A 26513-nucleotide genomic window follows, 5' to 3' on the forward strand; every position below is an offset into this window, starting at 1 on the left:
GAATTCTGAACTTCAGATTAATAGCTCACACTATATTTTATAAAAATTTCATATTAATAATGCTGTAGAAGATTAATGTCATATTGAAGATGATTGACAAATTAACAACTTCTGCAACAATTATAAAAAAGATAGATATATCAGTAAAAGAAGTGAATCTGCTATTGCAGAATGTCTGCTACATTCTCAAATTGAAAGTTAATCTTATAAGTTTTGAAAAGCTCATATGTCAAAGCTATATATATAAGCAACTAATCTACAAAAACACTCATTCAATCTTGCTAATCTCTTCTGATAAAATATTCAATTTCACTGTTAATTTGAGTGATAAGAACATCTACATTCTTGAAAAAGCATCAACAGTTAGAGATTTGATTTGATTCATAACGTCTAATGGTGAATTTGAACCTGCGAATATCCTACGGCTCACAGAGGGAAAAGAGGATCCTCTGCTGACATTGCTTAAAAAGAACATCAAAATTATTGAACATATAATGTTGTAATGACATCAAAAGCTTGGCCATCTCAACCCTGTGGATATCACTAAATTAGCAGCAGATCCATGTCTAGAAATGAGGATCAAGAGTGGCAGAGCTTTGCCATTCTGCAAGACCTGTGTACAGGCAAAAATAGCACATCCAACATTCACACTGATGACGAGGACTGTCAAACCCGCGATGAGATTCTTCATGGACCTTGTGGGTGGCGGCTGTACACTATATGATGAAGCTAACCTCCCTACTCAGGGGGGAGCTGATTATTGGATGGGCATTATGGATGACGCCACACACTACAGGTGGATTATTCTTATGATGTCAAAGGGTGAGGCCACTGCGCGCTTGATGATCTTTATCAACGGAATTGAAGCAACTACTCAATGTCGGATTGGAACCTTACACTGGGATGGCGCAGGCTGAATATATTGCTGCCAGTGAGGCTGTGTGCGAATTGATCTGGCTCAATGACATGCTGTATGACGCCGGATTACTGGAAGGAAAGGGAAAGATCTGCTCAAATCTGCAGGTTGACAATAAGGGTGCCATCGATCTTGCAAAGAGGGAGTCTCTAACCAGATGATCAAGGCATATAGAGATCCGCTACCATATCCTTTGAGAACTTGTTGAAAAAAGATGAGATAGAGCTCCTCCACATTGATTCTACTGCCAATAAAGCGGACGGATTTACGAAGCCTTTGGCGAAGCCCACATTCATTGATTTCATTGAGAAGTTAGGATTGGCGGAGATTAATTGATTTTTTTTTTTGCAGCCCAGGATGGGTGTAAGGGGATTACGGGGATGGATGATTTGGCCGGGCAGGCGTGGATCGGGTGTTTTGAACTCGGCGGCGCCGTAGCATGGGGGGGTGTAGGTGGATACTACGGCTACCCTAGATCACGTGCTCCCCAATCTTATTTCGTTGTTGCTCGGCTACTCCGTATTTAGTTTATAATACACAACAACGTTCATTCTATGACCTTGCATCGCCTCAGCTAATCGCCCTTACGTAAAAGTGGAGGCCCTGCTACGCTCCCATTGATCATAAATACAGATACAGACTTCTTCACCCCCTACCATCACCTCATCAGCTTCCACCACTCCACCAGAACCAACCACGTCTTCTTTTCCATCATTTTTTTTTAGTCAACGAGACCTTGACCGTGTGCGAAAGGAATCTGGACGGCAAACCAGAGGCCTCGTCACCCAAATCGGCCCCAAGGCTTGGGCGTCATACGCTGTGATCAAGTGACGATGACTTCTGTTGACGAGATTGCCGAGGACAAGGGTGAAAGAGAATGGATAGCTTGGAAAGACAGAGTCCTGGATTCCATGGATGAAATAGCTACTTTCGTCGCTCACCGTCGCCAGGGTGGTGATCCCGAAAGGATTGTACGCTATTATCGGGGCTCCTTTAATATCTGCATTCGTATTGAATTTAAAGATACTTGCCCTGATGCTGTAATCCGGTTTACTAAAGCTGGGGTCACGGCTTTCCGGGATGAAAAGGTGGAGAAAGAGGTGCAAGTAATGAAATTCCTTCGCCAACAAACCACGATTCCTCTCCCTCGTTTGATAAGTTGGGGTTTAACTGTGGACAGCCCTCAACAATTGGGACCATTTATTATCATGGAATACGTCGAGGGAATACATTTGTCAGACATCTTGAAGAAGCCGACTGCGAACAGGGAAGAAAAGGAAATACTGAACCCTGATGTTGATGACACCACATTGAACATTGTGTACCGTCAGATAGCCGATTTCATGCTTCAACTTTACAACCTCGATTTCACTCACATCGGAGCTATATCGGAAGTCGTTCAAGGCCCAAATACATGGGCAGTCACTGGAAGGCCCTTGACATATAATATGAATGAACTAGCCACATCCACGGGTTATCCAATTGACCGGTTTCCTACAGAGCGCTTTGCATCTGCAAATGAATACTTCAAGAGTCTTGCGGACCAACATTTGATCCACCTCCACACCCAGCGCAACCTCGCCACTGATCCTAAGGATGCTAGGAGGCGATATATTGCGCGCCATCTTTTTAAGCAGCTAGCCGCAAGGAACTGTGTCAATGAGAACGGTCCCTTCAAGCTCTTTTGCGATGACCTCCGACCTGCCAACATTCTGGTGAACAGTGAAACCCTCCAGATCACTGCAGTCCTTGACCTGGAGTTCACAAACGCTATGCCCGCACAGTTCGCTTACGATCCACCCTGGTGGCTATTGTTGGTAGGCCCGGATATGTGGCTGGAACGAGGCTACACCATGGAAGATTTTGTGGCTCAGTATACACCTAGACTGAAACAGTTTCTATACGCCTTGGAGCAGATAGAAGCTGAGAAGTGTAGGAGAAAGTCCAGTGCACAGCGCATTTCCAAGTTAATGCGCAATTCTTGGACTAGTGGAGAGTTCTGGTTCAATTTCGCAGCTAGAAAGAGCTTGGATGTGGATGCCATCTTTTATCGCCAGTTAGACATGATTTATTATGGGGGTAAAGCTAATGTCGACTTGCTTGACGACAAGGTACGAGGAGGCTTAGAGTCATTCGTACGGATGAAGATGGAGCAGAAGGCGGCTTATGAGGAGGAATGTGCATTGTAGTAAAGCTATAGTGAATCTTTGAAGTGAAATCATCAGCAACACTATGAGATCTCTCCACATTCTCGATAAGTTGTACACTTGACGGCCATCATGTTGTAGCGGAGAGACGATCGGAGTAACCTAGGACTCTTAGAATTTATGGTTCGTAGCAACCAATACTTGAGTACTAACTTGAAGCCTATTCTTAGGTGGTGGCACCACCACCTCCTGGTCGGCGCTCCTTAGAATCTCTCCCTGCCTTTTCCATCAATTCTCGGTTGGCCTGTTGCTTTTCTCTTTCTTTCTTCTCCCTCTGTCTGCGTTCCTTCGACTCTCTCGCGGCCTGCTCGAGTAGTTCTTCATCCTTAGGCCTTGGGAGCTTATAGGAGTTATTTCCACCTCCTCCGGCGCCGCTCGTGGTGCTCATATTTTTTTTTGAGTTGATCGTTGCACCAATAAGGGGCTGCTTGTTGAAGGTTCTGGTTTGGTGAGACAGACGTTTAGATCAGGTGGTACGAGAAAACAAATTTGCGTCGACGCGGGTGTTTTCAGAATATGGAGGCGGGATGTTTATCAGAGATGAATTACAAAGGCTGCTCAGCATGGAGGCCAGCAAAACCGGATATCCCTATTATGCCAATGTGTTCCATCCAGGCAGACACTGTCTGGAACCTGATGTATTCAGTGCGGGATGGCCCAACGATAAGGGTGACTCAGCGTTCCTATTGCTTCAAAAGAACCTCCCTCCGAAGCGCAAGTGTTTCGTCCCCGGATCGATAAGGTTTGTTTTTTTAAGTGTATGGAAATACGTGGCACTGCGCAATTAGACAAGAATTCACTCCGCGTCGTCCCATTCGTGGTTAAGTTGAGGTGTGCGTTAGTGAACGGGACGGCCCGGAAGGCACCACACAGATACCCGGCTTTGGTGGTAGAATCTCTTAATATTATGTACCGATCGGTTGGGTAGGCTGCCGAGCCAAAACTATTAAAAAGAGTAAAAAAGAAGAAATTCACTGCCTACTATCGACGTATAATATGTCAACAGCGCCGCTGGCGTAGCTATCCTAAGATTGTCACTGGCGTCCAAGCTGCCTAAGTGAGAGCTGGTGGGTTTGGGGGGGGGGATGTGTATGGGATATTGTGAATATTAATGTGTTATGGACATGGAAATGTTTAGGGTGGCTAAACAGACAAAAGCTGGGCAATTGCTTTGTTTCGCGTCATCCCACTCACCCCCAGCTGCAGACGCGGAACAAGGCAACCAGAATCAAAACAAACACCATGCCCTCAACAATGAACGTTCCCTTTTACTCCCAAAGAAAGGTACGTAATTTACATAGTAAACCAGACTGGCGTTTATTAACTATTATTATTATTATCATCGCGCTAAAACATTAGGGACTCTCTGCGGCGCTAACTCTCCGCTAAACCAAGAAATTCAACCTAGGCGCGTGCAGTCGTGAGATGATTGATTTGACATCAACACTTCATATAGCGTTGGTATCCGATTCTAAGCTCGTGATGGTCAAACGATTTCAGAGAGGCTGTTGCGAACACGGTGCGTATATTAGCATTGTGTGTTCAAATTTCCGAGGCTCTAGGCACGGATTACGTACATCAACGTCTTCCAATCATGCACTGGCCACTCGACATAATCTAAATCAAAAACTGACCATACTTGCTCAGGGACAGGTTCGTCAGTTGGATCGTAATAGAACTAGACATATTTATGCAGGAGTGCTTGATTGGCTGAATATCTCGTCTCCGCGTCAATGTCGAGCAGATGTTCCAGCAAATCAAGAGCTGAGTATGAGAAAAGATATATTAGTAAACAACGATCCTGCACTTTAAATAACAGATAAGGGGAAACCTGCTAAATGCAAGAGGGAAATAGGAGAAAAAAAGGATGATTTTTTTTCACCTTCGAAATTGGCAGTTTTAATATGGCCCATTAGTGATCTCTCCCGGGATGCTCGCAGAGATTTGAGATTTCGCATCATCTGTTCGCACTTAACTTAGATAACTTTCTGTTGGGCACTAACTTAGTTGCCCAGGCGGCCCTCCACCGCACGTGATTGCCCCTATATATAGTTAGCTAGCGATCGCACAATGAGAAGATCAACCATCCCACACTTTCAGAGTTTTATTACGGCTTATATTTATATACCCACATTCCCACTGCTGATACCATCCAGTAGATCTGCAGGTAGGTATTCAAGCAGTGCGATGATTGCATGGAGCTGATTTGTCCACTGTTCTTCTGAAAACAATGGAACCCCATTGATCATCTCCGCGAAGATGCATCCAGCAGCCCACAAGTATTGAACTGAGGAACATACAAGAACCTGATAGAGGAATACTTTGGTATAGCTTGGATCAAGATTCAAATGTACCCCTACGTTCGTGGGTAGTTGTAACGATGTATGTAGTTGAAGTTGTAGCTAATCGCTAGACAAAGCTGAGGTGCATCCCAGCAAAGAGGAATATCATGTTGATTAGCGACAGTGTCCCGGATCGACGACCAGCGTCCAAAGCCGGCAGGCTTGGAAAGCAGAGGCAGAACACATTTAGCGCAAAATAGAGGTGGCAAAAGAAATCAAAACACATTCAAGGATCAAAGAGTTGATGACAGTCAAGTAAGTACAGATAGATGAGATGCCTTGCTATTGCAGATGATGCTTTTCAGCTGCATGAGGTGTGATAGAAATCTGATCACAATAAAGATAAGGATGCTGCTAGCGGTGATTGCATATATCTCTGTAACATTCATTACAGCTCAGGTAATGATCAGTGGATAGAGAAAGCATTGAAGACAGTTCAAAGCATAAACACATGATGCCACAGAGTAGAGTCTGGCAGATGTGGGATTCAACAATGGTGCCCATCTAGAACTACTAAAGGGATCTGGAAACAGATTATTGAAGCTGGAATCAGAAATGGACACAGCATCATCTGATAGTAGCCTCTTCTTCAACATTCCACAGACTTCGGTGTGCGACCATTTAAAGGTGCCATGATTTTCACAGCATGGCCTGGTCATAAGACATGTTACCTGGCAAGATTGGAGTTGCAGATAGTCACTGTCTGCAAATCATTTTACCATATATGATTATATGAACATCTTTCACTCATCTGTTTCTCTTTCTGCATTGAAATGATTTCCTGATAGAAGTTTACTAAACATGGTTCTCTGCAGGACCGCACCCAGCTCTGATTCTCTATGTCTTTTGCAGGATGATGCAAGGTTTGCAGAGCGCGTCTGTCTTCAGGTCCAGTCACTTGTTTCACAGCTACATCAGCATGGAGATTGCCAGCCATTCCTTCTCGGTTCCCAACTATGGCAACTAGCCAACGGAATAAGGCATATTGCGGAGCAATATGCTTGTGACCACATTTCCTATTCTTTGCCAGACACTGACTATGCAGATGAACTTTGGATTCCCAGCTTTTCCCCTACACTCTCAACTAATGATGGACAGCCACCGCCGCCTATCGATGAGCCGGGACCGTGGACAAGCGTTCGGCCTTCCTGTCGTGACACGACGTGTGCACTGTCAGATGTAATGCCACCTCCATTCATCCCCGCAGAGGATCGCTACGAGCCTGGAAACACAGTTTCTCCTGATCCACTAGCCATGAACAGTGCAGAGGAGTGCGATGAGGTGCCAACAACACAAGATCATGCTCCTGAGCAGCTGGAAGACAAATGCTTGAACATACCGCCTGAAGTGTCTAGCAGCAACTATGCCCAAACTGCACCGCATCCACGCCCAGATTCAGCGCTGACGAGCAAGATGGCGCGCAATAGCACGGAAAGGACTGCTGCTGGCGTCCTGGCAGCCCTTCCCAGCAAGCCGAAAAGAAGCTCCCTTGACTCCAGGGCTGATGGCAATGCCTCCCGGCCCCGGAAAAGGCGACCCAAACCTCCGGCAAAGGCAAACCAGTCTACCGATATGTTTGAGCTATGTACAGAACTCGAACCTATCTCAAACAAGATCTTCGAGCCGGACGAGGTCTACCGCGTCTTGGTTCGGCGAAGTGAAACAAAGTATCATCAAAAAGTCCCATTCTTGGTACGACTGTTTTTTGCGGTCGCGAGTCCCCTGGCCTTCGAGCAACTAGCCGAGGCCTGCGAGGCTGCTCGCGAGCGCAATGACATGATAGCGCCATTTTCTGCGGACGATGATGCAATGCTGATGAAAAAAGTGCTAGATGCGTTAGATTCTGGGGTCACAATCTGTGCTATCCTCCGTCGATTCTTCCTAGTCCAGCTGCTGAATTGCCGACTTCGACGTGAGGATGACCATAAAAATCGACGCTCGGTTAGGGTTGCGGCCCAGCAGAGCCGTGGGGGTTTGATCAAAGACACTGGCTTTTCAGGCCGAGCTGACTCCAGCGCCTTCCGGGATCTGCTAATGACATTCTATCCCCGCCTCAAAATACCAGACAGGAGAAATTCATCGGTGGACGATAGTGAGTATCTTGAAAAGCACACAAAGCTGAAGAATCAGCTCAACTCTGCATGTAATTGGTATCAGCTGCAGCAAAAGTTTCCACCAGGAATTCTTGCTCTTGTTCCATGTGGTGAATTGTGTATTGGGACTGACAAGTTCGTCGCCACAGTAGATCTAGTGCTTCATCTGGTTGCTAACATTCACCAGGTTTGAGAAGTTGCCTAGCAAGTTATTCACAATATTTTTTTTTAGATGTCTTGTGTGAATACAGAGGTGCCTTCCTCCAGGAGGTCAGCCATCTGACTCAAAATATCGAGGATATCCTATACGAACATGACATTGGTGTCAGATATGGGTTTGAATGTATGGACAGGATATCTCTCCTGCAAGAGCCAATGGACTCACAACACATCATTGGATTTTGCCAACTGGTTGATGTGTCAGATCAAGCAGAGAATCGATTCTGACTGTGGACTAGATATCTGCAGCGTGCATTATTGCTGGAAGGCCAGTAGAGCGCCCTGGGGATGTTTAACTTGCTCAGAGGTTAGATATAGGTTGCTTGTAGCTAAAGATAATTTGCTACTGTACAAGTCAAGCTACTTTTATAATTATAGCCAATGGTGCATCTCCCGAGCCATAGCCATAGTTTAAAGCCATCACCTTTGGTTTCAGAAGTTTGTGTTAAGAGCATATATATACATACATGTAGATATACCAATTTAATCTAATCTATTTGGAGGCCGTAAAATGTATAAAGGTTGGGCAGGGGAGTCCAAGAGAACTGTAGAATGTTTTCCTCACAGCTGATAGCCCCACCCATGCTGATCAAACTTATTGTCTGATCATCACTTAACCTCAAAATACAGTTTGTTTAGATTATGTGAATAGAAATCGGTATTGATACAAATATTAGCTGTAATACTTTGTAAAGAGATCTAAATTTTATATAACTGAGGAATTGCTTCTGGAAGGTTCTCTACCTATGACATCATCCAGGGGCTACCTTTTGACTGTTAAAGCTTAACTGTTTCTTGACGCGTTGGAGCGGCTTGAAAAAGCGATTTTGCAGTTTTGCAATTTTGCATTTTCACTTTTTAGCATTTTGTACGGAGGGCGCTATCAAAAGAATTGCGCCGGCAAAAAGACAGCTAGACAGTGCCACAAATCTTGGCGGAAATTCCCACTGTATTTTATACTGAATATTCAGATCTTGATTTTTCCATTGTCTCCACTGCCACTCACACAGAATCTGCCCCTCTTTTTAATGTGTAATCTGCCTGTCAATCTGTCACTCTGTGTAGTCAGTTGAGTATTTTTTTCTATACTCATTGCCATCTTCTAATTCTATAATTTTTTGAATATATATAGAAATTCACTCAATTCATATTTGTATCTTCTTCTGTGATAGATTTTTTCATATCTACTTTTATACTTTAATTGTTTCTCTGTAATTTTTAAAAGCTCTCTTTTTAATTGTTCTGCACTTCATTCAAAATCAAACTGCTTCAATTGCATTGAGATCTGGTGAATTACCACACCAAAGCAATTGTTGAATGTCATGAATGTTGTATATATAATATTGAATATAGTGATCATGAAATGGGGTCTTATCCTCCTGCACAATGATATTCAGATGATCAATTTAACACTCTTTTATAAAGGAAAAAAGCTTTGATAAGAGGATTTGAACTTGATAGTGATATCAATCAATTTCACTATTTTTTCCAAAAGATAGTTTGTTTGTGATTTTTTTGAACTTTTATATTGATTTTTGATCTGACTGTTGATGATCAATCTGTAGTTTTTGTATGTTATTTAAAAGCTCCCATTCTTGTTTCTTTATAAATTCTATTTCTGTGTTTAAAATTTTAATATATTCAAGAGATTGAGCATGCTTTTGCAAGATTTCCTTGCTTCAACAATGTAATGAACCCTTCTTATTATATAAGAAGCAGGCTCAGAACATGAATTCAGAGAATTTCTTTCATTGTTTGTGTATACAGCATTGAAAATACATTTCATGAAGCACATATCATATTCTATATTCATTTCATTAATGAAGAAGAATAATAGAGGTTTCATTTGATTATATAACATTCTTTCAATTCTTCAAAATTTAATTTTTATACTTCAGATAGAATTGAAATTGATTTAACTGCATTTTTTTAATGAATTCTGATTTTCATATAGACTTTATTTTTCAAAGATCTGCTTTGTAAAGAATTCTTTATATAGTTATAGAAGATATCTCAATTTCTTCATTACTGAATTCATTGACAAAATCAGTACAGCTCTTTTCTCATTCATAATAATCACATTGAACTTTTACAAGAATAGCATTCTTAATGCTATCATTTCTCTGAGTTGATCAGCCAGATTCGGAGGCATCTCTAAGCCATTCATTGTGAAGTATAATATGAGGCAGTTCAGAGTTAAATCCATATTCAATTGTGTGTTTATATATACAGTTGATTTGACTCTTTGAGATCTGGGTGATTTCTGTGATTTCAGCATCTGACTTGTCAAAATAAAGTGATTTAAGAGCCACCACAAGAGCTCTTGTGGCAATATCAGTATTGAATGCCATATTTTAACAGTCATGAATTGTCAGATGGGATGCCAGAGATGAGAAATTAGAGAAGAAAGAGGAATCCATTCTTAATACATGGCAATCTCATATAAATAGAATGCGGGGTGATTTGAAGCTAAATGTAATTACTCATTAAGACGTGGTGGCGCTTCTTAGCGGTATAAATGGAATCTGAGCGGCGCAATTCTTTTGATAGCGCCCTCCGTACGCAAGCCAGTGCGCCGAGGCGTGGTTTGATTGGTTTACGTTGTCTGATACCCATGTTCTTCTAGATTAGACGCATAAAATAATAGAATGGGTAAATGTGGGAGCAGGCAAAAGAAATCCAGAAATCCAGGAACGCAACGACACTTCCTAGCTTCCATCACAGCAGTCACCCCTTTACTAGCAGTCATTCCTTTACTACCAGTCACCACTTTTCTAGCGGTTCACACAACCAACCGGCCATCATTAGGAGCCGATGGATAACAAGTCAAAACCTTTGATGGCCACGATTTTTTGGGTCTCAAGAACATTGCCCGAGAGCATGTAAGCGCCGCAGCAAAACGACTGATCTTTCGAAATAACGATTTGACAGAAGCATTCTTTTGAAAAGCTCCTTTTGGCTCAAGGGCAAGGATGGCATCGGTTGAAGAGACACAGAGAAGGACACCACGAGGCCACGATTTCGAGAGATGTGGCCGTGGTTACATTCTGCTCATGGCCCGAGAAGGGATCTATTTTTGGGCTCGCAGTTGTCTTTTCGTGCGATCCATTTTGAGCATCCTTCCATTTTCAAGATGTATAAATACCATCATGCGCTTCGCTGTCGAGCGATCCCTACAACTTATTCTTTCTGTCTTTCTTACTACACCAAGCTTCTATTTTCGCAACCAAGATGGCCATCCAACATTTCCAATTTGTAGAAGGTAAAAGTGCGAAGAGATCTCGCCGTTGCTTGAAGTCGGAACGGCCACAGCTTACCCCCGAGGACTACCACGCAAGGGATGCCGCTCGAGTGGCTCGGTTCCTGGTCACCGGCAAAAAGTATGCCGATGCCACAACCAAGGCCGTCGACCGTGTGCAGAGATTTTGGGATCGGTAAGCCCTATTGTGATGCGTAGGTGATCAAACTAATGTTTTTCTGTAGCTTTTGTGCTTTCATGGGGGTGGACAGCAATGTCTATCTCACCGTATGTGCAGGTGAGAACTTTAGATGTTATGCCGACTGGCGATTGAGCCAGTTCAACGTCACAAAGCAGAGCACTATCTGGGTGGAGTGGAAATTCCTCCGACTGCTCTACAAGAAAGTCGCTGGAAAGAAGATGGATGAGATCGTTGGGGAGCAGGTCAGCGAGGTGAGTCCCACCACACCATCCTGGCCTTCATGTTCCCGTATCTAACTGGCATCCACCACACATGTAGTTTATCCTGGGACCGTTGACGGATGAATACAGCCTAGATCTCTCGGTCGAATGCAAGCCCCCCCTCAGCGTTGAGGATCTGCTGTCCGTCCTCCACTACCACTGGTGCCTGGACACGTCGGCGTTCCCACACGAGCGGTATACGGTGCAACTGCCGCTGCTGATGCTGATGACTGCCTACACGTCCTCTCGTCCAGGAGCGCTCATTGAGAGCGGCTGCGTTCGGGGCTCCAACGACGCTCTGCGGTACCGGGACGTGGTGCTCCGTGTCATCCCCAATCCGGAGGAACCTGGGCGTCACGTTCTGGTCATGGAGCTAACGCTGATGTTTATGAAGGGAAAAAGAAATAAATCCCAGCCGTAGGTCCCCTTCCCGTTCCCTGCCGATGTGGCGTGACGCTCCGTTCGGCCGTATGGCTGTATTGACCCCTCAGCATAGGACAACCTACATATTCCACGAGCGGGATGACAACCTGGCTCTGTGCCCGATCTCGCATTTTCTTGCGCTGGCGCTCGCGGATCGAGCCTTTGAGGCACAGGGAATCAACTCGCCGGAGGACATCCTTCGCATCGAGGTTCCCCCTTACCGGAACAGCTTACAGCTAAGGTGGAGATCCGAGATGCTCGATATACCTGTCGTTCGCCGCACCGTCCACACCGCGCACGGAGTGCGTATCTCGCCCGGCCTTGCATTACCGTACGATGCGTTCAATCAGTACCTTCAGCGGCTGGGCCGCAACGCGGGACTCGAAGATCCGCTGACTCCTTACTGCATCAGGAGGGGCACGGCAAATGCGGTGGATGGTAAGCTGCTACGGTTGAGTCTCCATGTTCTGGATCGCCGCGTGCTAACTGGAGAGTAGATGTCGCAACGGCAGCGGAGCGGAACCAGGTGCTGGGCCACTCTCGGGCTGACATCTTTGAACGCTACTACCTGTCGCAGAAGGTGAAACGCGACGTGCAGTCTGCGTATCTTGGATGTCCGGCCCGCGAATCGGTCATCCGCGCCGTCGGAATGATGAGCTTGACGCGGGACCCGAGGGTCCCCAAGGAGCTGACCGACGAACAGAAAGCTACCATCGAACACGACCCCCATCTTGCCGAACTCAACCGCCAGAAGCAGGACCTGGTAAGTGACATGAGATACCGATACGGATCGGTCTCAAAAGCTCAGGGCACAGACCTCTACGCCCAGCATGGCAAGCTGGAGAGGGCTATTCAGAGCGAGAGGCGATTCTTGAGGAAGCATGCGCGGGACAACATCCGGGAGGAGTTTTTTGCCAAGATCGATACCATCGAGATCGAGCGTCAGCTTCTGGGACTGTCGCTCGCCGATGATCTCAAGGTGGAAGATCCCATTGTTCAGTTTACCTGTGTCGAACGAACTCGACTTGCACGCAGTCTCTTTCGATCTCTCGCTATCTCTGCGGAGGAGGAGCATAAGCCCCATCCTCATCGGATGCAGGTAATCCGTGACTGGACCGCGCTCTGTAGCCTGCAAGGTATCCTTTACAAGCACAAGAATGCACCTTGCAAACTCGTAGTGTTAAAAGAGGAGCCTAGCCCGATAGACGGTGATGTGACCCCTCTTGTCTGTCCAGCAACCCAGTGCCTCTTTTGCCTTGGGAACGAGCAGCGTGCATCTAATTCAAGGCCGTATTCATTCTCACGTCCAGATAAGCTTCGGAGGCATATGTATGATTGCCATCTCCGCTATCTTGCCTCAGATGCCTGTTTTCCATGTCCCCATCCCGCCTGCTCAGAGAACCTGTGGGGCACCACACATTTCAAGGACCATGCTGCGGTGATACACAAGGTGTACCTTTGAGCTGTGTGGAAGATTACCTGTAGCTAGCTGTACTGGAGATAGCCATGGAAGTAAAAAGATAGCGCAAGGACGTTCGTCACTCTGTACCAAATTTAGGTGAGGCGTAGGTTCAGTATTAGTTGGATAGAACCGTCCATAACTCAAATAGCAGGTTATTGCAGCAGAAATGATTTTTCCATATTAGGTAACTTTGCGTAGACTAAAGAGAGTCCTCCAGTATCATTGAGGTATGGAAAATGCAGTACAGGATGACTCATTCTTGAAAGCCAATCCAACAATACATCTTGAGAGCAAATAAGGTTGTAAAAGGGAGTGAGGTTACAGAAACTGTCTGCTACTTCCACTCTTGTGTTGACCTACTCATCATCTAAAGATGAATGGCAAGATGGGCCGCGGGGATATCTGCAATAGAGAGAACAGAATGTATGCAGTAGAATGAATATACAATGTTTCAAGACTCTGTTGACTGGTTTACGCGGAGTAATCAAAAATTTGTACTTTGAATTAAGTTATTATTTGCACAAGCTTCCTTGCATCAATACAATGTTGAAGATCATTCTGGCCTCACCGGTGGAGAGAAACATTAGGGCATTGATGATCCAATTCACCTTCTTGTTGCAAACCCAATAAGCATTGCTGTGTACAGTAATGTGCTGTGTTTTGGCTCTGGCCGCTTGATGGCCTAGGACCTGCTGGGCGCGCCGATGAACACTGGCCAGGTGAGGAGGACATCACTTGGCTGAAGCCCTGCTTCTGACTGTGTGCTGCTTGGTTAGAGTCGGAGTCGGAAGAATCCATATGATCACTCAAAGGCAAGGTATCCATTGGTGCACAGGCGGTTTGAGATCAGGTAGAAACTTGATGGCCAGGCTGTAATGGAGATGATGGCAGATGTTCAGAGGGCATATATTCTGAGCTTGCATATTCCAATTCTGGAGGAGTTTGTTGCAGCTTGTCATTGGGGATTTGCAACTGTGTAAAGTCAAAACTTGTCTTTCATATATGGAGCTGGGATCTTGCAGCATTACACCACTTCTGGTCATGGATATCTGAGAGAAAGGACATCAGACAGAGACATAATATTCTGACAATAGCTGTCTTTGATTGATAAAAGACCCCAGGATTTTCTGAAATCACATCCATGTTTGGTTCACAGAGATAGTAATAGAGTGTACTAGAGTCATTGTATGGAACATAAAGAAGAATGATAGCAAATTCATTAATTATGTAGAAATACTTCAGTTCAGCTTGGACATGATATGATATTTCTAAATCAAAACTGAGCAAGTTAGCTGTTCTGCATTATATCTCAGCTTTTCATCTTTGTTCAGCTCATCACTCTTGAAGATTGTGTCTGACTGAACAACCTCTTCTCAGAGCTTCATTGATTGAAGACTTGCTTGGAGATTTTCAACTGAGAGCTTGTGTGGCAGCTTATACTCAACTGTTGTAATCAAAGTATTGGTTGAATCATTGATTCGATGAATACAGAATGAATCTGATTTGAGATGTTTTGTGTTTGATTCATCAAACAGCTGTACATCTGACTCTTCTGATGTCTGTAGAAGATTTTCATGATTTTCAAACAGGATTCCATCACCAAGCTGAAATCTCTCTTGAGCATCAGGTATTTTGCATAGCTTGGTTATAATATCTTGAACATGGTCTTCCACTGCAGCTCGTTCGTAGTTCTCCAGATCCTTTTCACTTTGTAGTTTTCAACTAGAATACTGCCGACCAAGTCCCTCTAGCTCAAGAAGAGATGTGAATAGCTGAGGTGTGTCTTTTCCAGCTGGTTGAAGGTAAGTGGAAACCACATCATAAATTTCTTGCAGTTGAACCGGACAACTTGACCAAAGGCGAAGGCTCATTGGACAGTATTTCCCAGTGGGTGGTGGAATACTCCCCTTCGTGGAGCAGGTTGGTGTTCCAACCTGCAAAGGCCAGGAGAATGAATCATGACAACCTTTGATGAGCTCTTCTAGTGTTGTCGGCTGGCTGCACACTCTCTCCCGTGCTTCCCACTCTTCTGCCTGCCTTCGCAACTCTCCTTCGTGTCTCTCTCGCTCTTCTGCCTGTCTTCTCAACTCTTCTGCCTGCCTTCATTCCGCTTCCGCTTTACGGTAGAGAGCCTCGTAATCTGGTGAACTGTTATCAGCCATTAGAGAGGGATTAAGAGTTATATCAAAAGGCGAAATGGGTACGAGGAATTTAGCGATAATCCTGTCGTGGTGGGGAGAAGCGAAATAATGACAGTCATCTTGCCCAAAATAACACGGATCAACGTTTGCCCATCAACGTTTGCCCGTCACACGTCAGAAGACGCGACCCAAGACGAACTACCCAGTCCTTAAAATCAAAGCCACTAAGCAGGTTGGTAGGAACCGCCCATTTGAGGCTGACCAATCACTTTTACGGATTGACTGGTGTGTTCATAGAGGAGGGAGGTGCGTTCGCTGGAGGGCTCGATTTTCCTGTAGATCATCATATGGGACATCGTTGTGTAGGTAGGTACGTGGCGAAATAGTGAGCGTGCAATTGATGTGGACGCATTTCCAGCTTCGACACTTTGTTTCCGCGAAATTATGGTATGCTCGCCCACCCGACGTCATCAACCCAATCAGCCCAAAAAAAAAAAAAATTCTTGTTGATTCAATTAAAGACATTGCAACAGAATGCACCAATGGCATCTTCAAACCCGCTCCGACCGGAAGATTTGGTTTCATCCATTGACACTGAAGGTTTTCTTTATAGTTTAGAATTTGACATAGCTGAGGTTTTCAGCATCCGGAATTTACTATTTCTTATTGGCACAAGCAAGGATGATTCTATTTTTGAGTAACCAATCATTTTTCTTTGATTTAACAAAATTATCAACCAGGAAACTCCGGGTGCAAGTATTCATTTGGCGCAAAGCAAGGATTTTCTATTTTGACCAATCATTTTTCTTTGATTTTAACAAAGTATCAACCAGGAACAAACATCCCAATTGCGCCTGATATTTACGAAACAATATAGAATTCAAAAGATTGTCCGGCATCATTTGTAGCTCGCCTAGCTAGAACAACCAACTTCACCAGAAATCACTTGCCTCTGACATTTTCGACCGTTTCTGTTGGCTTAAATCGCCATCACTCAGTCTTTTACCCAACCGCCTCTCAGGCAGCGGTAGGCGAGAGACATCGCTGTCTTTGATTTCAGGGGACGGAGCCGGGTCTCTGTTGGGTCGTAAAGGGAGGATAATGCGGTCGAGTTCGTCTGCTGCGCCCTCAGAAGAGATCCGCTTTTCCCGGTAGTTACAGTGGCGATCTGCTGAGCTCAGCAGCATGATTCTCAAAATCCGTCCTGGCATAGAAATCGTCCTCCAGCTGGGGGGCGACCGCATGGACCCCAATACATGTGCAGATTAGGATCACGTTCGCAGCGAGAGAAAAATCATCACTTTTGGGTACACCAGGCGCTATATCACCAGCAAGCCTTCTCAGTTCTCTCATCAGAGCTGTGTACTGTTCCTTCACCATCTCTCCTGTTAATTTGATGCCTTCAAATGCCTCGAGGTCCTCTAAAGTAAGCGCGATATCAAGGTAATTGTCATCAGAAAGATCATCGGATTCATTGCAGGTTTTTTCCCAGTTGGTTGGCTGCCAGTTCATAATATCCAGCTGCCGTCTGAGGCGGTGGGCTGTGATTGAAGGCTGGGACTCAAGAAGAACAATGCATAGATGCAGAAGACTTTGGTGGACAGTAGGCCTTCCGGTCTATTGGAAACGGTGAGCGGAGAAGAGCAGCAGGTGAAATGGAAGTACCTACCAGGGTTGATGTTGCAGCATCGTCATTTGCCGTCAGACGGGCCAGGTTCTCGTCCAGTTCCCCTATCCCCTGCTTGTATCGTCCCTTGATGTACATCAAATCACCCCGAAGACGGAGCAGGTCATATGGCCCTTTAGATGGTTTAGCCATATCGAATGCCCATTTGATCATTTCCATCCTGCCTAGACAATCCCCGAGAAGACAGAGGAGGGAGTCGAGCGCCCAGCTCTTGGGGTGTTGGATGTTCTCCGTTTGTTGTTCGTGGGTGACGTTTCCCATGCTATCTCTGAGGATATGCAGACAATTCTTCAACTGCTTTAGGGCCTTCTCTACTTCTGCCTCCTTAGTCGTTTGAAGAAGGCATTGGAGCCCAGACTCGAATGCCTCGGCAAATTTCAACCATTCGGTCTTCACGATTTCCAGATACTCGATCATCACTGCATCGCAACGGTCACAGACGGCTGTAAATTCTCCTGCGAGCTCTTCGTTATTTATAATCTCCAGATATGCTTGTTCAACAACTTGAGGTGCTTTCCGAGAAGCAGCTGCAGCGTGGAGAAAGCCTTGCTCATCGCTGAGCCCTTTCAAAGAAATGTCTTGGACTCCGGAGACATTCGGCTTCTTGTTGGAGGTGATAAACAAATACCCTTTCCAACGAAACACATGGGCTCCATAGGCATACTGAGGGGATAGCCCAGTGCGAGGAATCACGGAGGGTTCCGGATCGTGAATGCGGTAGACATGGACTGTAGCTGCCATTACGGTACCTGATAGATTTGTGAGCAAACCTTGATACCTGCATTGCGGTGTGTAAGGGATTCTTTACCTATCTTCTATAATGCCAATGATGTTTTATGTGCGTGCCTCAGAAAACTTCGTAGGAATAAAGGTTTGGTTGAATGATCCAGGGCAGACACACTGGGCAATCAAGCATTCTTATACCATACCAATCCGCCCACTCTTGCTTACAAGGAAAACGGAGAAGGGGAGAAAAAGAAAAAAAAAAGTGTGATTAAACAATCTATTGGAATGGCTGCCCCTGCCATAGTTTTATATGCCTTGCCTTCGGCCCCTAGTCTGCGCTAATGGCCTACAGTACATGTACCAGTTATGGGATCAGTGCATGCAACCAGCGTGTAAATAGGATGCGTCTCATTTTGAGCAGCTCACCCCTCGATTCTTCGTGTTCTCCCGCCAGCAATGAGGCGTTATATGGGTCCCGGCGTGAAAAATCATCATTAAGAGTGTGTATGCTAATAGGCGAATGCGAATGAGTGAAGAATTAGGAGATTGGATGGTACTACGGCAACCCTAAATCTTTGTACCTGAACATAAAATTAACCAACAACATTATCCTCCTGCAGTAGCAAACCGGCCGAGAAAGTCATAAAATACATTAGCCAACGCCAAACATCACGGCCGGATCAGCAATACCCGAAGCCAAGGAGTTGAACCCCTTCCAAAGCTCATCAGACACTTTGAGAACGCGATAATTACTAAGGTGCAATGTCACAGTTAGGCCATCCAGGCTGAAATCCAAAACAGTGCTCTCTTGCCAGATATTTCCTGGCAAGTCTGAACGCTTGTAGAACACCGGTCGTTGAAGTAGAAGTGATGCACGACTTATGCGATCTCGATGAGTATATAACAGATGTGTTGACAGCAGCCCTCTCAATCGTGTGGAGAGGAAGAGGATGGTATCATTCAATCTGTTCATCAACAATTGCTGCCCTGCGTGTTGTCGGAGAGTCTTTACCAGACAGAGCGCGTATGGTAATGCCAGAGGTCCATCAACTCTAAGCTCGGAGAATGTGCGAAAAACACTGCGTTGCTTGTGCAGCTCTGAAGTATGAGCCTTCAGATACTCCAGCCGCTCTTGAAGTACAGGCTCTGAGATGAAAACAATGAAAGCCAAGGGTGCATTTTCATCGCCGCGACATATCTATTTAGAATTAGCATTGGTGATGTCAATTCCATTTGTATTCCATACATCACCAACGATATCAGAATAGTCTGAGTAGCAATTAGCTTCATCAATCGAGTACGGGTTATAGCTGGATGAATGGGACTGGAGATCGCGAGCCTCATCATTGGGAGTAGATTGAAACGGGGGCTTGCCGTCACCAGTGGTGGGGTTGTCCTTGCCTACGTTAGCTGCGCTCTCCTTAAGTAGGTGAAGAATAGCAGACTCACCATGGCAAGAGATTCTGTGGAAGCGTGGATCTCACTTTGTAAATCCACGGAACGTAGACAGGGGGAAGTTGGGTCCTTATATGGCAATGGGTGTGAGCTGGAGACACCGTGGTTTTTGGCCGTTTCCCTTCTAAAAGCTTTATGCTGTCTCTTTACAAAACCGGACGACGCCTGGCTGGGGTCGAAGAATTTGAAGAGTATTTCATTCTGGGCGCCATCGCAGTGCAAACCCCTTTTTATGCAGTTGCGACAGGCAGGTGCTGCTTCATCACATTTGACATGCCTTGCCTTGCAGGTCAAACAACCAGTGAAATTTCTATCGCGATATCTTCGCTGGTGGGTTGAACATGTGGTTGACTGTCTCACGCCGAGGGAATTGGGCTCCTGAAATTTCTTAGTATAGAGAGAATGGATAGGTGGTGTGGAACTCACCACCTCCACAAGACAAAATCTGCCGGGTTGGCTTGTGGGAAATATTTTAAGGGGATGTCAATGGAGGCAAGAACCGCTTCTTATCACCTTTGGAATGTTAAGAGCAGATACACCTCGCCCAACCGGAGCCGATATTTGCATGGCCCCTCGATTATCTCTCGGTGAACGAGACACACAAAGGGTAGTCATAATTAGTTGTGCTGTCACCTAACCTATTGCAATATACATTCTACATCTTGAAATATTGTAACTGGCCTGAAAGCTGATAGGGTCAAAATCTAGAGAAGCTTTTTTATGAAGGCATTCTGTGTGCTTAAGCTGTCGGAAAAATTGTTGACCTGAAAGTCTGTGAAAATGTAACCAGCAAGATTCTATTTTTGGGTAGTTAACCAATCATTTTCCTTGCAACTAGTCAACAGAATAATGAAAGCATATTCCGCAATACTCATGCTCACATGCGCATTTGTTGACCGCCGAGCCAGTTACTTCGCAGCTGCAGCACTTGATGGCTCGATTAACCCAGGTCTGCCGTTTTTGTTGTTGCTCTCTCCACTTCTGCTTCAGTTTAGAATAAGGCAACATCTCGAGCACAGAGTCTGTTTCTGTTTCCGGGTCTTCATCGATCTCGATAGCTTGGCTAAGCGTCGCCGGGACTGCGCGCGTTTGGTTGTTTGTCTAAGCATCATGACATCTATTCGCTTGGTTCGGTTTGTGTGATCGATCAACAGATCTTTCCCTACGCAGTCTCCTTTCGTGCAAACACTCCGGACACGATGTATGGCCACATAGTTGACATTCCCCCCCCCGCTGCTAACATCCTCCCTACATACACAGCAGTAGAGCCTCAGACGTTGGCGAACTTCGGTTCGCCTTTTCCTCCCTATTTCGGTCTGTGGAACATGGGCCGTGGTTTGGTCGTCATCTCGATCTTGAGATCTGTCGGTTCTTTTGTTGGGTTCTGCATTTTCTCGCATCGCTAGGGTGCTTGTTCTCTTCCGCCTATCTGAGGTGTTAGCCACACAATGAAAAGAACATTCTAAGAAAACCATATACCTCTCAAAACCAGAATCACTTTGCTTGCTGCCGTGCCTAAAGTAACTGCGTACTCAACTGTACCTTCGCCAGACCATGCAAGCGAAGAATATTGTGTTAGCTCTGGAGAAATTGTGCTTGAGTCTTTACCTTTAATATCCTTCTGGGGTGATAAGCCCGTCAAACAGGATACTTATGGGTTCGCCTATTTTGTGAAGTAGAAGCATCCAGCCGCACGACAAGCTTCCCAGCAAGGACAAAGACAAGGAGGGAGCAGAAATGAAACCTGCAAGTTAGGTCAATTAATATTGTTATGGTATTAAATGGAAATAGCTGAAACTATTCAACATTCAAGCAATTAGAAGCAAGTAAATTTAGAAGAGCATGGGCCCTTGCTACACCAACTAGTATCCACAGGCAGCCACATTCCAATGCAATCAGAAACAGGAAATGGTGTCATTGCTGAAATTCGCTAACGGCACTGCGTTTCCCGGTTCAATAGACTGAGCGGAGATATTTCGAGCCATATAGGCACCAAGAGTGATAATCAACATCACCTAAGAGCCATGTCAGCACATATTGGAGCGAGAGCTGTGGTTTCACTGAACTTACTTCGATCCAGAAGGGCCAGTCGTGGACGAGTTCACCTGCGGCAAACCCTGCTGTTACGAGAACAAGAAGTGCATGGATTGTAACTTCACGGATTACGGGGCCCTGAGATGGTATACCGCGAATTCCGCGCCAAAAAAGCAGACCGGCAATCACAAGTACCGTGTAGTCGATAGACACGACCACAGCTGTACCTTTCACCGACGCCTCGTAGACGACCGAGCTAACTCAATGAGCACAAGGCCTATCAAGATTGGGGAGAAGAGCACACACACCATAAGATCAACCCGAGCTTTACCGCCGGGGACGGAAAACCATATCCTAGAAATAATCGATGCAGCAGGGCGTTCGTAAGAGGTCCAGCCTGGATTTTGGTCTGCCGAATCATCTAGACGTCGCGATTAGCGAGGACCAAAACAGGGGACTGGGAATAACATACCTCAAGGGCTAGCGGAAATGCTGTACATATTCCCAAGGGGATAGTAGAATGCTGGCGTATCTGAAACAAGCATTTAGCATTTATCATCACCATCCCGGTAGAAGGGACTGCTCACCCCCGCGTCTTAAGCCTGATAGACCAATGCCAATGACAACAGCATTGACGCAGATGAAGAGAACGAAGATTGATATCTCAGGCAAACGGTGAGGCTGGGGGCGGTGAACGGTAAGCAGGATGAGATGCACCGCACTTAACACGATGAGCGCTAACGACAGAAGCGCATATGAGATGTTAGCATACATTTTGTAAGAAAAGGCAGCCAAGTCAGCCCATTTTGAAATGATCCGTCGCGGAGCGATGTGATGTGGTTTATAGTTCTCGGGCAGCCACCCTCTGTGCGCCTCGAATGGGGGCTTTTTCGATGGTCGAAGGGGTATGCCGTCCTCATTTCCGCAAACGTTGATAGCAAAAACTTGTCCAGGGTCTGTACAAATAGTTACACTATTGTTATTAATCTGTTGTGATCCTTTTGCATGAGGATGGCACGGACTCAAGCTGGACATGTATATCGCACGCGATCCCACGGTGATCGACGCAAGCCGTGCCCTCGACACAGCCTGGCGCCCCCGACTGCACTTCGCATGCTCCTGGTCTTTTCCGGGGCATCCCGCACATACTGCAATAGCATAGATAGTCCGGGTGATGGTACACCAGCGGCAATCGACCACTGTCCTCATTGGGCGAAGGCAAATCCAAAAAGACCATTTTCGGGCTCAATATCACTCTTGTCGGGAGTCTAGGTCATCATGTTGTGATCCCTTTGCATGAGGATGGCACGGACTCAAGCTGGGTTTGTATATCGCACTCGCGCACCCAGTTGATGAACGCAAGTTTCCCGGTGCCCCGACGCAGTCTGGCCCCCTGGTTTGCATACTCCTGGGCATTGGGCTTTGCTGTTGCAGCCACCATTCCACATGTATTGCAATAGCCTAGGTGAAGAGCACAACAGCAGCCACGCTGGAGGCATGCTAGGGCGCTCCTGGAAGACGGGGGAAATTTCCCGATGACCACATACCTAACAGTGGGATCCACAGCACGCTTCCCTGATCACAAGAACTTGGCGTGCATGGACCGCCAAGATTCTGCGATTCATCAAAAACATCGCAAAATCTTGGCGGTAATGTCAGGTGCTAGGCACAACAAGACGAAACGAGGCTGGGAGACTCGATTCTCGCACTTTTCAACTGTGATTTTATTTCTTCCTGGCTATCAAGATGTCGGATCACCCAGAACAAGTCATCGCGCAGCTTGGTAGCCTCCTCAATCAACTTGCTCACTTCTTCAATGAGAATGAGGAATACTTATCGCCTGACATATACAAATTTTGTTACCATTCTCTCCCGGCCTTAGAGAAGTTAACCTTGAGCAAAATTGTTGCAATTTTGCATACCGGAGACCAGAATAGATCAACGGATGACAGACAGGATGTGTGTGGTTCGCACAACCATGGTGACACATCTAGCGGCTTGACAGGAGGCTCATTGGGAAACCTGACATATTCTTCTGGCGATAAAGAGCTCTCTAGCGATGCGGGAGGCTCGTCTGGAGGCGTTGTGACGAACGTTTATAAAGTCTTCAAGTTATCGGTCGCCACCATTCCCGGCACACTACAGGAAGTTTTGAAGGAATGGACAAAGAACCATGAGACCTTCTTTGAAGACCAACCGCAAAACGTCCCCAAGGCATCAGGTTGGGGCGCGTTGTTTCGCAAGATTCACCAGTGTGAAGTGAATGCTGATGTTCTCAGGATTCGCCGACGATTCGACCTGTACTATTTCTTCCAGTCAATCCAAAACTGTGGATACCATGATGGCAACAGATGGGTGTATCGTGCACGAAATACACTGGCCAAAAAAGTCATAAAGCAGTCTCCATCACTTCAGCTAAAAGTTAATAATATTGAAAGCAAACTTGATCTCTGGGCTGAGCTGGGTCGTGGATATGCTGAATGGGTTATGGAGTTTAACGGGCATCCAGGTTGTCTACTTCTGTTGCCGCTCGATGTCTCAGAAACCGAGTAAGTCAGCTATTCCATCAAACGGTTCACGACTAATATGACCCAGGTACACCGAAAGACGGTACCGTAAACATAAAAAATCAGCCGCACAACATCTCATCAAGATCGGTTTTCAAAATGTCATGTGCGAGCGGGACCTCTATGCACTTGGGGATAGTATTGTTCAGGGGCTAAAGGATAGACATCAATCTCTGGTGGAAGATGCTTTCGTTTCCCCGAGGGCCCCTAAGAGGCACGGGGAGTGTGACGAATTCAGTGCAAAACGGCCATGCCCCGGCTTGAGAGCGGAGGTTTCTGAAGAACATCAATCCGACACGACTAACGAGTGCCACACGTCAATGCAACTTCTCGTGGCAGCGGTAACTTCGGTAGCTTCGGCTCACGACAGCGCAACACAGCAGAATATTACTGCGAGTCCACCAAATGCAATCCATGAAAACCTAGTAGTTTCACAAACATGGGAACCTTTAGAAGCTGACAATACAAATAACCTAGTGTACAAACTAGCACTGGGGGTTGAAGATTTGTCGAATAGAGGTGGGACTGGGACTGAAGGCCCGTTCATAGCAGAGGGTCAGTCAAAGAAGTTTTAAACTAATCACTCTTGGTTGATACCATATCCGCAAGACCATCTGTGCTGACATTATATATGTATAGGCACCCTCGACCAAACTGTTGACAATAGTTTTGTTCCACGGAATACCGAACCTTCCGCCCAGCTTAATATATCACCTGTAGTAGATTCTGGCGGCAGCGGAAACATGGACAATCATCTCAATTTTGATAGTACGTTAGTCCTCACTCCCTCTTATTTCCCCGAGGATGACTGACTGGATCTTGCGGCTAGACCAGCGTGCCCCACGAGCACAGAAATCAACAGCTCCGACGCACCCAGCCACGTCATCACCCATAGAATACTCCAATCCTGTCCCTCCTCACGTTCTTGGATACAATGCTCCGCCTGAGAGCGAGTATACTACAGACCCAAATTCAACTAGAATGTCTCATAATCCGCTTGAGCTACACTACGCTGCTCCCGGGAACGAAGCGGCTTTTGTTTGGCGTAACCAGTGTGAATCAACAAGTTCAATAGGAATTGACGCTGATCCGACGATGAGCTCGACATTATTTAGTCAGATCAACCTCGATCCAACAATGAGCTCGACATTATTCAGTCGGATCGACCCCGATCCAACAATGAGCTCGATATTATTTGGTCAGATCGACTCCGATCCGACCATGGGTTCAACATTGTTCAACTCGAGCCAGGTTAGCTCAAACACTCATACATTATTTGAACAGGGCTACTTGGAGTTATGGTAAGTTCTAACTGCCCTAAACAATAAAGATAAAACGCGTGATTCTGATTCTCCTATGCCTTCTTCAGAACTCCCTGCAAGATACATATTCCTCCGCCTGTTTTGGGCCATCGTATAACCGAATCTCCGTCCATTATCAGCATTTGATCTAGCCTCACTCGAATATCTTTCCCCTGTGCTCGGGTAGCTTCCTCCATATTTGATATCTTGTGTGAGCCCTCGATATATCTTAGAAAGCCGGCCTCTTCCGACAGCTCATCGTCCACCGGTCTAAATATCAAGACCTTTCCCGGTGCTAACTTCCAAAAAGGAAGCTGTCGGTCGTTTGACACCATCGAGATAATGAGCGTATCTTTGGGTGCGTCTAAGTATGACCCGCAATGCCGAGCGAGGAAAGTATTGCTGGCCAGCTTCATTTCAGTTAGAAAACTGCTATACTGTGCTCGGGATTGCAAACTTACATCCACGCCATGATGGAAGAGTTCATCACATTTTGCTCCGAAAGTTTTCACAGGAACCCATCCTTCCTTGGATGAAGCTTTGCTGGCCGCGTTCAACTCAGCCTTGAACTCTTCCTTTGCAGCGGCGATAAGTGTCTCATCCGCCGGATCACACGGAATAAGATCGAATCCGACGTCCTCTGTCATTAGTGAAGGATGTGATAACTCCACGTATGATTAAGCGCAAAAGGTTGTAAAAGGTACTTTGTGAGGTCTAAGATTTCCTGAGATGTTTTTTGATCCTTTTTTTCTTCTACCGACAACGATGAGAAGTGGGATGGCGGGGGTGCTGCGGCTTGGATATTTTGATTGGCCAATATGGAGCGGTAATTTATGGCAATATCTTGTAGTCAGGTGATCATTTGCGTGTAATATACGGAGTATCGTCGTCGAAAAGAGAAGTCAGTCAGCTATGAATGACGTAGTGAGCAACTGGTTCAGAATGGAAAATTCTCGGGAAAAGAGGAATGAGAAGTGCATCTTAGCCGCAAAAATCATACTTGATGGGCTAAGCACATATGGAAAAGGAAAATACAATTATTCCTTTCTTAGAGAAGCTCAGAGCTGTCTACTAGACATAGTGAGGAATTATGTGAGATGGGAAGACGATGGTACTATCTGTTGGGCACTAGTTGCCCAGGCGGCCCTCCACCGCACGTGATTACCCCTATATATAGTTAGCTAGCGATCGCACAATGAGAAGATCAACCATCCCACACTATCCACCCATTCAATTTTAA

The 26513-nt window shown here is 45.8% G+C and overlaps 6 protein-coding genes across 6 annotated transcripts; 4 read left to right on the forward strand and 2 right to left on the reverse strand.

The window, feature by feature from the left end:
- Positions 1-572: 572 nt before the first annotated feature.
- HCAG_07947 (predicted protein) lies at positions 573-4796 on the forward strand (the record flags this gene model as incomplete). Its single annotated transcript, XM_001536788.1, has 8 exons — positions 573-822; positions 1268-1365; positions 1690-3051; positions 3294-3315; positions 3589-3865; positions 4262-4407; positions 4532-4642; positions 4771-4796. The coding sequence occupies 8 exons, from the start codon at positions 573-575 to the stop codon at positions 4794-4796; spliced, it is 2292 nt and encodes a 763-aa protein (XP_001536838.1).
- Positions 4797-5709: 913 nt separating this feature from the next.
- Positions 5710-8073, forward strand: HCAG_07948 (predicted protein; the record flags this gene model as incomplete). Its single annotated transcript, XM_001536789.1, has 5 exons — positions 5710-5720; positions 5999-6074; positions 6564-7557; positions 7791-7901; positions 8027-8073. 5 exons carry the CDS (start codon positions 5710-5712, stop codon positions 8071-8073), a joined length of 1239 nt encoding a protein of 412 aa, XP_001536839.1.
- A 2935-nt stretch (positions 8074-11008) lies between these two features.
- HCAG_07949 (predicted protein) lies at positions 11009-13362 on the forward strand (the record flags this gene model as incomplete). The annotated part of the gene is made up of 5 exons (XM_001536790.1): positions 11009-11211; positions 11261-11468; positions 11536-11894; positions 11974-12338; positions 12413-13362. 5 exons carry the CDS (start codon positions 11009-11011, stop codon positions 13360-13362), a joined length of 2085 nt encoding a protein of 694 aa, XP_001536840.1.
- A 3296-nt stretch (positions 13363-16658) lies between these two features.
- HCAG_07950 (predicted protein) lies at positions 16659-17931 on the reverse strand (the record flags this gene model as incomplete). The annotated part of the gene is made up of 2 exons (XM_001536791.1): positions 16659-17120; positions 17173-17931. The coding sequence occupies 2 exons, from the start codon at positions 17929-17931 to the stop codon at positions 16659-16661; spliced, it is 1221 nt and encodes a 406-aa protein (XP_001536841.1).
- A 637-nt stretch (positions 17932-18568) lies between these two features.
- On the reverse strand, positions 18569-22846 carry HCAG_07951 (predicted protein; the record flags this gene model as incomplete). Its single annotated transcript, XM_001536792.1, has 13 exons — positions 18569-19114; positions 19163-19312; positions 19366-19749; positions 19798-19816; positions 20243-20472; positions 20628-20773; positions 20851-20907; positions 21365-21386; positions 21442-21661; positions 21712-21826; positions 21993-22142; positions 22178-22361; positions 22751-22846. The coding sequence occupies 13 exons, from the start codon at positions 22844-22846 to the stop codon at positions 18569-18571; spliced, it is 2319 nt and encodes a 772-aa protein (XP_001536842.1).
- A 305-nt stretch (positions 22847-23151) lies between these two features.
- Positions 23152-25277, forward strand: HCAG_07952 (predicted protein; the record flags this gene model as incomplete). The annotated part of the gene is made up of 4 exons (XM_001536793.1): positions 23152-23954; positions 24001-24527; positions 24612-24740; positions 24802-25277. The coding sequence occupies 4 exons, from the start codon at positions 23152-23154 to the stop codon at positions 25275-25277; spliced, it is 1935 nt and encodes a 644-aa protein (XP_001536843.1).
- Between the last annotated feature and the right edge of the window lie 1236 nt (positions 25278-26513).

This window comes from Histoplasma capsulatum, genomic scaffold (genome assembly GCF_000149585.1).
Source record: "Histoplasma capsulatum NAm1 scaffold_10 genomic scaffold, whole genome shotgun sequence".
Taxonomy (NCBI): Eukaryota; Fungi; Ascomycota; class Eurotiomycetes; order Onygenales; family Ajellomycetaceae; genus Histoplasma; species Histoplasma mississippiense.